This window comes from Penicillium crustosum (assembly GCF_028827405.1).
Source record: "Penicillium crustosum strain IBT 35664 chromosome Unknown utg000003l_segment0_segment0, whole genome shotgun sequence".
Lineage (NCBI taxonomy): Eukaryota > Fungi > Ascomycota > Eurotiomycetes > Eurotiales > Aspergillaceae > Penicillium > Penicillium crustosum.
The window spans coordinates 5017690-5031399 of NW_026623124.1; the positions used below are offsets into that span (position 1 = coordinate 5017690).

The 13710-nt window shown below is 48.4% G+C and overlaps 8 protein-coding genes across 8 annotated transcripts; 3 read left to right on the forward strand and 5 right to left on the reverse strand.

The window, feature by feature from the left end:
- Positions 1–323: 323 nt before the first annotated feature.
- Positions 324–1316, forward strand: N7487_009004 (uncharacterized protein; the record flags this gene model as incomplete). The annotated part of the gene is made up of 1 exon (XM_056876734.1): positions 324–1316. One exon carries the CDS (start codon positions 324–326, stop codon positions 1314–1316), a length of 993 nt encoding a protein of 330 aa, XP_056728922.1.
- A 321-nt stretch (positions 1317–1637) lies between these two features.
- Positions 1638–2717, reverse strand: pre8 (proteasome core particle subunit alpha 2; the record flags this gene model as incomplete). Its single annotated transcript, XM_056876735.1, has 5 exons — positions 1638–1756; positions 1845–2441; positions 2498–2548; positions 2599–2618; positions 2674–2717. 5 exons carry the CDS (start codon positions 2715–2717, stop codon positions 1638–1640), a joined length of 831 nt encoding a protein of 276 aa, XP_056728923.1.
- A 275-nt stretch (positions 2718–2992) lies between these two features.
- Positions 2993–3812, forward strand: N7487_009006 (E3 ubiquitin-protein ligase MARCH; the record flags this gene model as incomplete). Its single annotated transcript, XM_056876736.1, has 2 exons — positions 2993–3622; positions 3672–3812. 2 exons carry the CDS (start codon positions 2993–2995, stop codon positions 3810–3812), a joined length of 771 nt encoding a protein of 256 aa, XP_056728924.1.
- Positions 3813–4315: 503 nt separating this feature from the next.
- On the forward strand, positions 4316–5443 carry N7487_009007 (uncharacterized protein; the record flags this gene model as incomplete). The annotated part of the gene is made up of 2 exons (XM_056876737.1): positions 4316–5001; positions 5068–5443. 2 exons carry the CDS (start codon positions 4316–4318, stop codon positions 5441–5443), a joined length of 1062 nt encoding a protein of 353 aa, XP_056728925.1.
- A 185-nt stretch (positions 5444–5628) lies between these two features.
- On the reverse strand, positions 5629–6761 carry N7487_009008 (amidohydrolase family protein; the record flags this gene model as incomplete). The annotated part of the gene is made up of 2 exons (XM_056876738.1): positions 6434–6761; positions 5629–6343 (listed from the first exon to the last, which is right to left on the reverse strand). The coding sequence occupies exons 1-2, from the start codon at positions 6733–6735 to the stop codon at positions 5629–5631; spliced, it is 1017 nt and encodes a 338-aa protein (XP_056728926.1). The 5' UTR covers positions 6736–6761.
- A 280-nt stretch (positions 6762–7041) lies between these two features.
- N7487_009009 (uncharacterized protein) lies at positions 7042–7620 on the reverse strand (the record flags this gene model as incomplete). Its single annotated transcript, XM_056876739.1, has 2 exons — positions 7042–7200; positions 7273–7620. The coding sequence occupies 2 exons, from the start codon at positions 7618–7620 to the stop codon at positions 7042–7044; spliced, it is 507 nt and encodes a 168-aa protein (XP_056728927.1).
- A 262-nt stretch (positions 7621–7882) lies between these two features.
- Positions 7883–9670, reverse strand: N7487_009010 (cytochrome P450; the record flags this gene model as incomplete). The annotated part of the gene is made up of 6 exons (XM_056876740.1): positions 7883–8484; positions 8543–8591; positions 8654–8944; positions 9007–9095; positions 9149–9230; positions 9287–9670. The coding sequence occupies 6 exons, from the start codon at positions 9668–9670 to the stop codon at positions 7883–7885; spliced, it is 1497 nt and encodes a 498-aa protein (XP_056728928.1).
- Positions 9671–11485: 1815 nt separating this feature from the next.
- N7487_009011 (uncharacterized protein) lies at positions 11486–13521 on the reverse strand (the record flags this gene model as incomplete). The annotated part of the gene is made up of 4 exons (XM_056876741.1): positions 11486–12148; positions 12208–12258; positions 12320–13074; positions 13140–13521. The coding sequence occupies 4 exons, from the start codon at positions 13519–13521 to the stop codon at positions 11486–11488; spliced, it is 1851 nt and encodes a 616-aa protein (XP_056728929.1).
- Between the last annotated feature and the right edge of the window lie 189 nt (positions 13522–13710).

Consider the following 13710-nt stretch of genomic DNA (forward strand, 5'->3'; position numbering starts at 1 on the left):
CACCTTATGGCCCTGTGAACACCCTTGAATACCCGAGGCCTCTTTCGTTTGTTTCTTTTTCACTCGAAACAAGTCCAAAAATTAGTCTGCATGACGTGGTATTGACCTGTACGACCAGTCCACATCCCACACTCCGTTCGCTCTTTCATATTTTCGTCTTTTCGCGATTCTTCTTCTTTCTCTTTTTGAAAATTCCTCCATTTCCCCCGTTTGTCCATAAGAATATGTGGACATACCAAACAGGGTGAACCAGACTCTCTCCTCGAGTCCGGTCGCTCATATACCTCCTCTCCCAAAGCCCCGAATGAGTCCCTTCTACAACAATGTCCAACGTTCCCCAGGACCTGCTGGATGGGATATCCGGCTCCCTCGCGAAAGAGGGTGAAATACTACAGATGATCCTCGTCACTTTCATCGGACTATCATGCTATAACGTCGCTGAGCTGGTTATACTCGTCCCAGCCACCTTCCGTCGGTGGCGCGGGCTCTATTTCTGGTCCCTGCTTGTCTCAGGAGTGCTCGGCGTCGTACCATACTCAATTGGCTTCCTGATGAAGTTCTTTACTCAGACTGATTCCGTGCTTTCGGTTACTGTCCTGACTATCGGCTGGTGGATCATGGTGACCGGCCAATCGGTGGTGCTCTACTCACGACTCCACCTTGTGCTACGCGACGAGCGCATGCTGCGCCGTGTGTTGCAGCTCATTGTCGCAAATGTCTTGCTCTTGCATGTGCCCACGACGATCCTCACTTACGGCGCGAACATAGTCCACAGTGGCGACACCGCCTGGGTGAATGGATACAACATCATGGAGAAGATTCAGCTGACTGGGTTCACAATCCAAGAGAGTCTGCTGTCGACGCTATATGTGGTTGAGACGGTTAAGCTGCTGCGCCTTGGTGCGGATGTGTCTTCGCGTCCGGATGCACGGATCATCATGTATCAGCTGATCGGGATCAACTGCACAATCATTGGGATGGATCTCCTGCTTTTGAGTCTCGAATACGCTAATTTATACTCCGTGCAAATCACCCTGAAGGGATTCATTTACTCGCTCAAACTCAAACTTGAGTTTGCTGTGCTAGGTCGTCTGGTAGATCTCATCCAGGGTTCCAGACATCCTATTTCTCTCGCTATTGCCGATACATTGCCTCTTTGTTCGATGCAGAGGCCGCCTGAGACGCCGGATCGCAGTGAAGATTCGCCTTATGAGCAGACTGAGCCGAAGGACTTTTTGGCGCCGCCGGTCGGAGGTCAAGTTATTCAGAGGAAGATGTTTGTGGAGCCTGGGAGGGCGACTTCATTAGCAATATGACGGTGTAAAATATAATGATAATGATATCGAAGTAAGCTTGGAACTGCATATTTGGAGTGTCGGAGTCCTATAGGATAGGCAGTATAAGTGATTGTAAGGAATGGAAATAAATTGGAAATCAGGGGTGGCTCGGAGCATCTCCTGGTGCTTAGAAGCCTTTGGCTTTCGCCATCAAGATACAGAGTATGGTAACATGAAGTAGATCATTAGGTACTTAGGCAGATAGCCGTCTGTGACCATGCGATTCGTAATCGGAAAACGTCAATCACCCGACATAAATGGGATATTTCATTCGAGTCTACATGAATTATGTGTTCTCGTTCATAGATTGGTCAGGTAGTCCTCGATCTGCTCCTTGGTCAACTTGCGGAACCGTGGTCCCTGAGCACCCTCCACTCCCTCGAAGCCCAGCAGGTGATCCGCTGGGGGGCCGACAATGCCTAGAACAGTGTCAGTCAATATTCATCACATCCTTGAATACCCAAACAGCCAGAATGGGAGAAAACGAGGCAGAAACCCAAAACTCACCAATTTCTATTGTGTCACCGTTCATCTCACCCTCAATCGTCTCCTTGAGTGTCAACAGTGCGATATGGATGGCATCTTCCAGCTCCAGTCCTTCAGTGTATCGTTTCTCGAGGAACGTCTTGGCGCTTGTTGCGTGTTTACCGATGGCTGTCGCCTTCCATGGGTAGTAGCTGCCGCTGGGGTCGACCTGGTACAGACTGGGCCCACCCTTCTTGATGCCACCAGTCTTGCTGGAGATCTTCTGCTCGGGGTCGTCCTTCTTAGCCTCCTCTGACTCAGGCTCCACGCCCTCGTCCCAGCCTGCGACCAACAGACTGACACCGTACGGCCGCACACCACCGGATTGCGTAGCTTCTTGCACTACCCGAGCAACGTCCTGGACCAATATACGAGTAGGAGGATATTCGTTGTAGATGCGCTTGTAGCCTGTGTGTGAGACCTTGCGGGCCTTGTCGACCAGCACCCGGTAGTCGGGCCCCATGCCGGCGTAGACCATACCGATATCCGGCGTGATCAGGGAGATCTTGGACAGCGAAGGTGGATCGATCAGAGGCGATGAGGACTTCTTCTCAGTCGCGAGCACAATGCCGTTCGTAGCTATCACGGGGGCGGTCAGCTTGGCCCTATGTGGGAGAAGTTGGGTGTTTGCGTACCTTTGATACCAAGGGCAGTCACACCCTGGTTGACCGCGTTCAAGGCATATTCTATATTAATCAGTTATCGATGCCTAAGCTCAGAAACGATGGTTCCATACCAATTTGCACCAGCTTTCCGCTGTAATGGAGCTGAATTAGCACGTTGTCAATTCCATAGGACAAGTCACCCTTACCTGGGGGAGAATGTAGTCAAGGAGAATGAGTATCTGTCCGCCATGATTCGCTGTCAATAGGAAGAGAAGAGGAGAGGATGAAAAGATCGAAAGAAGGGGAGCTGTGTTGTAGGCAGAGATGGGTGACGTTTGGCGCGGTAGAGCTCACGGAAGGCGGTGACCTGATCGGGATTAGCCGTGGGGGTTGGGACACCTTCGGCTTTTCTGCTTTTCTTCTTCTTGTCCTTCTCTTCTTTTTTCCGACACCTCAGAAAAGAAACAGTAATTCTTCCTCGGCCTTCTCTTGTCAAGGTTCGAGTAAATCTCGATGTGAGACTCAATGGAAGACTCACAGCATTATCCTCCACGGGTCTGCCGCATCTGCCTAGAGAGCGTGCTGCCTACTTTTCAACCCTCAGAATTCCTCCAGAAGCCTCGAGTGGTTTATGAATCTTCCGATCCAGAATCTGGTCGTCTCTTAAGCCCTTGTCAATGCAAAGGTTCCTCGCGTTATGTTCACGAGGGCTGCTTGCAGTCATGGCGCCATGCCGACCCCAAATATGGGACGAGAAACTTCTGGCAATGTCCCACCTGTGGCTTCCAGTATCGCCTGGAGCGATTGACTTGGGCCCGGTGGATCAGTAGTACCACTACCCAGCTAATCCTCACACTTGGCATTCTTTTGTTAACCGTATTCCTGCTTGGATTCATTGCTGACCCCATCATTGATTTTTACTTGGGCCCCGTGGATATTTACACCGAATTGGTCGAGGAAGATGCATCCTGGTTGGAACACTTCCTCAAAGGACTCGCGTCGTTGGGCCTGTTGTCCTTCCTCAAGGCAATCTTTGCGCTATCGCCTTTCCCTTGGAACCTCCGGTCTGTCGCATCAGGACGCAATTCGGGCCGTAATCGGGCCGCCCAATTGAACTGGCTAGTGGTCATGGTTGGCATCGGTACTTTCCTTTGGGTATGTGTAATCACATTTGGCTATATTTGATTTGACTAACCGCAGGCAGGCTGTCTACAAAGGTGTTCGGTCATGGAGTAGACGAACGCTGGAAAAGGCTGGTGAGCGAGTCATGGATGTCCCACTACCAGGTGAGGACAATGATACGGACGTCCCAGTACCGGAAGACGCTGGAATGAAGGAAGAATAGTTCCAATGAACTCGCACTACTTAAGTTGCCGTCCTCCTCTGCCCCATGAGACGTCGATTAGTCAATGTGCGAAGAACAATAACTGCCTTCGTTAACTCTTGATTGTCTGCCTGAGAAGCAGATGATTGGCTCGAGAACGTCTTGTTCTCAAGTCATTCGCTACTTCACCTAATCAGGCAGCGTTCTTGGGGAAGGCAGTCCACCACTCAATTCTAAAGGAGCGTTCTGACCTTGGAGTCTGACCTATTAGCGCTTTTGGATTGAGCAGCGGTAAATTCATGCATAGTCTTATTTCCTATTCAGGCCTAGTATCATCTTATTGTCATATTGTTCATTGTTCATTGTCCATTGTCCATTGCCACGCGCGTGCCTTATGTCTTAATCAATAACTTCAATACATTATTATGGCAGCAGCTTGTCTCGCTTTTTAAGACCTCGTCTCTCCCCCTCTTCTTTTCTCTTCTTCCCCTCATGTAACTCAGCATTCACCCCATCTTCGCAAAATGGACGATCTCCCACCAGGGTCCCGTCTCGCGGTTGTCCGCTCTCAAGTCGCGATGGACTCTGAGTCCGAGGAATCCGAGTCTAGTACTCCTACCAACGCAGATACTGCAAACACAGAGACTGAACCGTTTCCTGAGACTGAACCACTCCCTGAGACTGAACCACTCCCTGAGACTGAACCATTTCCCGAATACAACGAGTCCGAGTGTGAGATGCTTGCATCTTGCATCGCTGCTGAGAAACGCAACGAGGAAGCATGGATCTACGCTTTCGCCAAAGCTGCCCAGCAAGAGATCCGCATGGCTCACGTTGACCCGAACATAATTCCCTATGTTCAAAGTGACCCATCTCAGCGCAGCCAGGTTGTTCTTGAACAGCTACGAGACCTTCTTGCCCACCCGGAAGTGCTTCCTGATATCCGCAAGCAATTCATTACTATCACCAACGCCGCTCTCCAATTCAACCTCGTCATCTTCCACCAAAGCCCAGAGTTTCTGGCTCCCAAAGAAATTGAAGACGCAGAATTTGACCTCGAGACCATTCTCAACCACATCGAATTCATCGAAGAGATGCTTAGAGAGCAGCTGGAGACTGCCGAGCAGGTTTCCTTCGCCCTGGAGGACATCTCAAAGGAGGCTACCTCGGCCTACGAGCGTCTTTGCAAAATGTCGTCTCTGTTCGCTAAGTAAGTACCCCAATACCCTTTGTTTCTTGTTTACCCTTTGCTTCAGTACTAATACGCAGTAAACAGGACCATGAAAAAGCCTCGTTATCTTGAACGGCGGTTGCTTGCTTTGTACATGGACATGTACGAGGAATGGATCCACAGTCCTTTCCTCCTTCTGCGCAACCGTCAACTCTTGAACGAGCAAAATCCCAGCCCTGCACGCACAGATATTTCACGTCGTATCTTTGTCATCTGGGAACTGATGAACAGCTGCATCGAAACCTACGGTACCTTGACCTGGCTCACTCTTGAGACCAAACGGCAGTACTTTACGCCAATGATGGGCTATCTTTGTGACTCGCCAGAGATCTGGGAGCACTGCTGGGATCGATACCAGGCACTTGAGAAGGATCGACTCAAGGCAGCTGAGCGGGACTTGTCTGGAAATGATACGGTCTGAATGATGGACGAGCCACTGAACCATGACATCGCATGGGATATGTTCTCAGTTTCTACGATTCTACGATTTGTTTTTTGCTCTTTCAACTGTTTCAAATACCCCATATGCAATGTTTCAAGCGAGTGAACAAACGCATAACGAAATTCAATATGAAAATTCCATTTCAATCTATCTCCCCCGTAAAATCAAGCCGTACTATCCTTATAAGCCCCAAGCTTAAACAACTTCTTCGCATTCTCCCTTCCAATCTTCAACCGATCCGTATTCGACATCTCCGCCGAATCAAACCACTCACACGCATCCTCAAATGTCTCAAACGGATAATCAATCGAGAACAGAATCCGATCAGCCCCAACTTCCGCCATACAGAAGTTCAACGTAGTGGTCGAGAAATGTCCCGACGTCGTAATCCACAAATTATCCGCAAAGTACTCCCGAATTGTTCGCTTACATGTCTCCCTAAGTCCAAGGGCCTTCTTCCGATCCTCAAACCAGTGGTTAATCCGCCACATATCAAATGGAATATGCTCCCCCAAATGTCCAAGAATAACCTGCAGCTTCGGGTTCCGGTCGAATACCCCGTTCGTCACCATTCCAAGAACATGTAGACTCACTCCCTGCGCGAAGGACAGTGGGGGTCCGATCAGCCATTTCCGATCAGCCCACAGCTTCTCGTAGATCGTGCCTGTCGGGTTGCGCGGGTGTAGGTACAAAGGCACGTCCAGCTCAGTGCAGGTAGCCCAGAATACGTCCCATTTCTCGTTGTCGTAGAAGATCATGTCGTCGCCGTCGACACCAGCGCGCTGTGTGTCGTTCACTAGTGCACCTAGGAACCCGTGCTGTGTTACGCAGCGTCGGAGCTCGGCTGCTGCTTCTTGTGGGTCGTGCATGGAGAGGGTGCTGGGTGGGTTAGCTGGATGTATACCATAGTTATCCTGGATGGGATAGGACATAGTAATTTCCATTCTGGATTTTGGAGCTGCAACTTACGCAAATGCGGCAAACCGATCCGGGTGCGCTTTCACTTTCTCCGCGATGTAGTCGTTGATCTCAACCGCGAGCGCTTGTGCGTCCTTTGCGTCCCAGATATCCTGTACACCGGGTGCTGTGTAGCTGAGGATCTGGAGACCGACGCCGTGGCGCTCGGCGAAGTCCAGTCGAATTGGACCGACATCGTTGATCTCTGCTGTGTGCTTGTCTGTGTCGGTTGCGAACATGCCCGCCCACCATTTTGTCTTCTCGTGGAATCGGGGGAGCGCAAAGGCTTCTTCGAGGGCGATTTTGCCGAGCATTTTGGTTGTCTAGTAAGGGAGTAAGAAGGGTTGAGGATGTAGACAATCTCATATGTCCAGGTGCATGATTCTCAGCTGCTTTATATGATATGCGGAGACCCCGCACTTCGGAAGCGCCCAGGTATTCCCTGCTGTTACACTGAATCATGAGCCCTATTTATCGGAAAGCTCATCGGATGTCACAGGAAGTACACTATGTATGTATGTAAGGACAACATCCGATGGCGGTTCGCTGTCGGGGCGGATGCGGGGAGCGGGTTGGTAGCCGAGATGGACATCTGGTTTTTCTATTCGTGGTCATCTATACTACGTGTTAAATCTAGTCACAGATCGTAGACTAATTCCATGAGTAGGTGAATCCCGTTTAGATTGAACGATCTCAATCACTTCTTCATCAATCAGGCCTTTGGCAACCAGATGGCGAACATATTCCATAGTCCATTCTTGATACCGTTTGTTAGTGGTCTGGAAATTCAAATTTGTGAGCTTCATCCAGATCCTATAATACCTCCATAAAGTATGTGTCATATTACTCACATCATTGACAGGGGCCATGAAGTTGTGATTGATCCCCGGAGTTGGGATTTGTGTTGCCGCTAGTTCGATCTTCCCTCGGGGGGTGGAGTCGATGGATGGAGCCGCATCTGGGGAATCAACGATGTCGGACGAATGGACTTGGCCGATTGGAAAGGTCTGATCGTGAGGGTCGAGACTGGGATTGTAATTTCGTTTGAACTCCAGAACATAGCCTGCCATTAGTGCACCAACGGCATGTATTTTGGTTCCCCGGTCGGGATTGGTAGCTGATGGCACAAATATTGAGAAGTGGGCTCTTTGGAAGGATGTGTTGCGAGCAGAGATGGGGTAGACTGTTCTTGTTGCCATAATCATAGTTTATTGCAGAGAAAGAAAAAAAATACATCGTGAGATGGTCAAGAGGCTATCACGAGTCATGTGGCTAACCGCTCCAAGTATCTAATGCTTGACGGGATAATTCTACTCAGCATAGGTACATATGTAGATTTTTATTGAAATAAGTATCAGAATTAATTGCTTTGTTCAGACGGCCACTAATCCATATGGTCACGTCGGCTCCGAAAAAAGGAGGTAAAATGAGACCGAGTCTCAACCATAGCAGTGTAGAAGATCACTTCTTAGCAAATTTGATTCCACATTCCTCCTTCGGGCGACAAGTCGCGGAATCATTCCACTCAGGGAGGGGAACACGATTGATCTTTTTGCCCTGCCCATCAACCATCGTAATATCAAACTGCGTGAAAGCATAAGCAACCATGAGCTTCATACTCAATGTAGCAAGTCGTTGGCCTTTGCAAGCATGCCTTCCCGCACCCCAGCCAATAAACGGTATTTCCTTTTCAAGTACCCGAGACGGATCCCAGCGGGTTGGTTCCGAGTAGTACTTCGGGTTGAGTGCTGTATCCGAAAATGGATACACAACGAGGGATCCCGAGGGGATAACGTATGGTCCAATGGTAAGATCCGGGCCGATGTTCTTTCGCACGGCTGTGTATGGCTGTGAGGTGCGTAGTGTTTCACGAATACAGAGGTCGAGATTAGGTGTTTGGGATTCCCAGGCTGCAAGTGGGATTTCTGAGAGGGCTTGGACGAGAGCGTTCCCAGAGAGAGGGGATGACGAGAATGTGTGAGTAGATATGAAGGTCTTGATCTCCTCTTGAACATTCGAGGACCAAGTTGGACTCGAGGAGAGGTGCATGATTAGCCATGTCACTAGAGGGGGATAACCGTTAGTACTATCAGATTCGGTGTTGCTGAATATCAAACTTACCAATTGTTCCAGTGGCACGAGCTCCAGCCAGCGATAGTCCTAGTATACACTGTTAAGAGAGTTAGATTACCGATCAAAATAGTCGAATAAAGATGTGACAAGAGTACATACCCCAAAGATTCGAATTGTACCATCTCCTTCGTCAATCATCTGCTGCAGCATATCATCCCTCTTGATTCCGCTCCTCTTTCTGGTCTGAATAGCCGCTTGAACAATCCAGTAAATTCGAACAGAAGCAAAGAACTTCTGGAACAAGGCTGGGCCAGGCAGCCAAGGAAACCAAGTTGAGTATGGGTTCGTGATCGAGTCGACAGTGTCGACAAGGGACTTGAGACGAGCTGAAAGCGCCGGATCATTGGCGATATCAAAGGAAGCAATGCACATGACCAAGTGAAAAGCGACCTAAGGAAAAGAAGTGTGTCTCAGTTTCTCATCTACCAAAGATTGAACTCGAATCCACGAACCTCGTGAAGGGAAGAGCAGGGGTCGAGAATACGCTCGCTACCCCATGCATCCATCTTCCGCCGGCATTCTGACAGAGTCAACGGAATCACTGTATGTATGTTAGTAAATCTTCTACTTCGATCAAGAATGGTATACACTAACGTTTCTGGAGATTATCAGGTCGTTGAATCGAGGCCATTCGTTTGACCACCCCACTGACTTGATGGGGATCAAATTGAGCACCCTAAATGTGAGAGGGTAGTTATTGCTGAGAACAAAATCAATGAGTAGGGACCTTACACTGCCCATCATGATTGAAAATGTGTCGTATAGACAGAGACCCTTCTCCTTGAAAAAGACTTGTCGGCCTTCGTCCCCGGATAGAACGATGGCGGCATGTTGGAACAGTCTGGTCTGATAGATGGAAGATGATGTAGCCCGGAAACCATCTTTGATGAAATCAAACCTCTTCTCAAAGAAGAACCGGGCGACCTTCCAGCTAGGCAATTGCAGGCGGGGAGGGGAATGTTCTTTTCGAGGTGAGGATGCCACGCGCACGTACAGTACTCGATAGACCAAAGCAGAAATCAAGAGGATCACTGAGGTCAGGCTCCCAAGATCTCGAATAGTAACCGACTCATTGCACGAAGCAAGTACCAGCCGAGTCAAAGTGCTCTGCAGCATTGTGAAGAAGTGCTCAGAAAGGAGTGCTTAAAAGAGAGGTGCTAAGAGATAGGTGCTAAGAGAGAGGTGCTAAGAGAGAGGTGATTAAGAGAGAGGCGATTAAGAGAGAGGTGTTCGGAGAGGGGAGTATTCAGAGAGGAGTGTCAGAAAGAAGTAGATTGCAGAAGTGAAGCTGAACAAGACCAACGTCTTTATATGCCGAAAATGATAGGCCCCGACACGGGGAGAATTCAACGACAATCACATTCCCTCCTGCCGAAAGTGAAATGATTGCGCCGAGCCAATGGTCAATTCTCCATGTTGTCATAAAATGACACTGGACCTAATGTCCGAGGTTTCAGGCCAGGTCGACTGCGCTGATTCACACCTTGATCCACAGTACTAGAAAAAGAACTACATATGTAACCTATTCTGGTCTAGTCCTGTTCAAACTAGGTGCATCTTGAAGCCGCTGTTGGTTTCTGTCTCGGATATTGTTAGCATTAGCGCGATGCATACCGGAATTTTGATTGAAGCGGATTGGCAAGGCGGGCCGTTGAGGCCAAATTAAGACTGAGGCTTACAATTCTATTTTATTGCTTATCTAACTCTCATAAGAATCTCACCCCGAGCTGAGTTTTAGAGCTGAGCCGAGAGTTCTGATCTCTCCATACATTGGGGGCGAGATTGGGAGGCCTCTTTGGATTGGATCAGGCATCCAGGGCTTTTAGAACCTTATGGACGACTCCGATCCCACATCCCCAGGGCTGAGACTGTATCATTTAAGAATTGAAAATATAGTGGGAAATACTTATTCCCTCGATTATAGAAATTGTGGGATTTTAGAAGGTTGAGTGTCGAATAGAGGTGTGATGGAATACTTTGTCTTGCCTTGATCCTTCCAGAGTATACCCAGTGGATGCCCAGGGTATGCGAACCCTGAATCTTCTTATCTCAAACATTACATGTATGCATAATTCCTGACTCTTTCCTGATCAGGCTCTTCTACGGTGATTCCAAGAATTCTAATTGGGGGGGGAGCAATCAAAGTCCGATTTTAGATCTCATGCCGTTGTGTATGATGGTTGATATAATGGAACAAGATCTTACATCCATGGATACGAACTCCTCCTCTTACTATTATCTTGCCCAGGTGTCGATCCATCTATGTCTGACTCATTTGTGGTTTGGTACTCATAAAGAGCCTAGACTTATTTCTTCACAACAACCCTCATAGGTTGAGATTAGTGGCCAATTATTTTCTGTGGTTGATGACAATAATCCTTTGAAAGCTAAATAAGCACCAATGACTGTGAGGTCAACCCCGATTGGCTATGTTATTAGTTTGCATACAAGCGCAGCCATTTATATGTCGCTTAGCGCTGTTGGATGCGCCACAATGCACATGTCGAGCTGATTAGTTTCGGACCCTGACCAACCTCCGGGGTTATAACCGAACGTAAGATTCACGAAAAATCCATAGACTAGAATATTCGAAGGCGCCCAATACGAGAAAAATAGGAAGAGAACTCCGCATCGCTCTAAAGGCATTGTTGGAAAAATACCATTGATCCTAGTGAATTGCGACTATCCAATTACATCACTTTATACAATCTGCAAGAAAAATCATCCAGATTTGAGACATTGCAATTCAGGCCAATCCTTCTGTGAGCGGGGGTTAAATTGGGATAGAGGTCTGGTAAGTATTTGTTCATTAAGAATACCAATATGCTGGAATAGATCTATGCTAAAATAGAAGACAAACTGATCTAGGGATATGTCCCCTTGAATCTCTCTCTTCAAATGTGGATCAAATTTTACTCCATACCCATCTCATCAAGCATTAAATCCCACATCTTGAGCCTTACCCAATTCCTCCCTCTCGTAAAGAACCTCCGGTCTAACATCTCTCTGTAGCAAGTATCGGTTACAGAAATACCCAATTTGCCTCAATCCATACCGCACATGCAACCTCGTCGGCACAGAAAAAACCCGATCCAACTCCTCAAGGGTCTTCCCCTTCGTCTCAGGCATAAACAAAAGCACCATCCACCATCCAACCACACACCAGCTTGCATGCCAGCTAAATGCCCCCTGTATTGTAAATTCAGCGCACAGAGACGGCCACGTCACGCCCAGAATGAAATTACAGAACCACATCGTTGCCGTGCCTAGCGCCATTCCGTATGACCGGATGTACAACGGGTATACTTCGGCCGTGTATGTGAACGGCACCGGTCCCTCGCCGGGTGAGTAGACCACACCGAAAAGATATGTTCCCAAAACAATGCAGGCAAGACGTGCACTGTGGCTGCTCTCTGGGATCCAGAAGCTGAACCCTGTGAATAACATTGTGAGGGCCATGAGTGGGAAGGTGAGTAACAAGAGATTTCGTCGGCCGAATGTGTCGATTGTGTAGATTGCCGGTATTGATAAGAGCCAGTTAATGAGTCCCCAGCCTAATGAGGCGGCTAGAGCAGCTGCCGGGGAAAAGTTGGCCTATGATGTCTGTTAATGTTCTGTTAAAGAAAAAAGTAGGATCGGTAGCTTAGACTGACCTCGAGAAATATCTCGGAAGAATAGTATGAAATAACGTTGACACCACAGAACTGTTGAAGTTAGTTTTCTCTCCAATTGCTTTGGTATATCTTGCTGAAAATCCACACTCACTTGCTGCATAAACATGACAATCTGAGATGCCAACATTGCTCGCCGGTTTCGCGGGACTTTAATCAGTTCCAATAACTTGTTACGACCAAGATTCATGTTATTCTCAGCTTCTAGCAGGGTATGCATGTAGTACAAGTCACGAGCTGCCTGGATTTTATGATTCCGCAGCGTACAGATTGACCTGTAAGCACGGTAATACTGCTTCTGACGCATGTACCAATGCGGCGACTCGGGACAAGTAAAGACAAAACAGCAAACGACTAGAGCCGGGAACATCGCTGAGGCCATCATGCAGCGCCAATTCAAGCCGACGATAGAACTCGAGTTGACATTGTAGAAGATGAGGTCCGCCGCATAGCCGACCATAATCCCGAAAGCCGACCACACCTGCCACTGCATGACCAATGCACCACGGATGGATGGTGGTGCTGTTTCGGCCGCGTATATCGGTACAGTCGCTGATTTGGGGCCGATACCGAAGCCTAGCATGAACCGTGCAACAAACATCGCCCACCAGGTTGCGACAAATCCCTGCCAGAGACATGTGATCGCAGACAAGGCGCACGATATGAAAATTGTACCGCGGCGTCCGAACCAATGGTTGAAGGGGACTGTTAGCCAGGAACTGATTAAGGCGCAGCAGAGGTATGGTGCTGAGTTGACTAGACCGACGAGCCAAGCACTTCGAGAGGAGTCATCGCCGATGCCGAATTGGTGTTTGTAGAATATTTGGGCTCCGTTGACAACCGTTTGGTCTGTTATCGTCAGCAAGGGTATTCTTCGGGGGTTGGGGAATTTATCAGACTCAACTGCTACTTACCCATCCCCTGAACTGTAGCGGATAAAGAACACAATGTAATGACAGCATACATTTTCCATGGTTGTGACCAGCGATGTGTGAATTCCCGGCCCAATACTCTCTTCTCCTGGTTTGTTAGACCAGTGACATCTGCATATCGTTCCGGAAATTGTGCCAACACAGCACCCAGCTCGAAAGCACGGATATCGGACTCATCGCCCATCTCGTGAAACTCAGCAAACGTACGCCCCTGATTCCGTAGCTCAGTATGGCTGAACCCAGCTAATGGGTTGGAGAGTTTGGCATTAAGACTGCGCCGTGCTCGCTCGGCAGCTGTCTCGTATGGCGGTTGCGGTACAGCTTTCTCGGACAGAGTAGCGTCAATTTTCTCCTTTTCTATCATATCTATATTTTTGGGAAGTATACGGAGTATGGAGGAAAAGATTGAGGAGACTATTTTTTTGGGTCTTTAAGGTTGGAAGTACTGAGTTTGGGGAACAAAGAAACTCGAAAGCAAGCAAAAGACATGACTTTAGGTCTCGACTTTCAAGAATATGTATAGATTACACCAAGGCATGTGCATGGAAACATT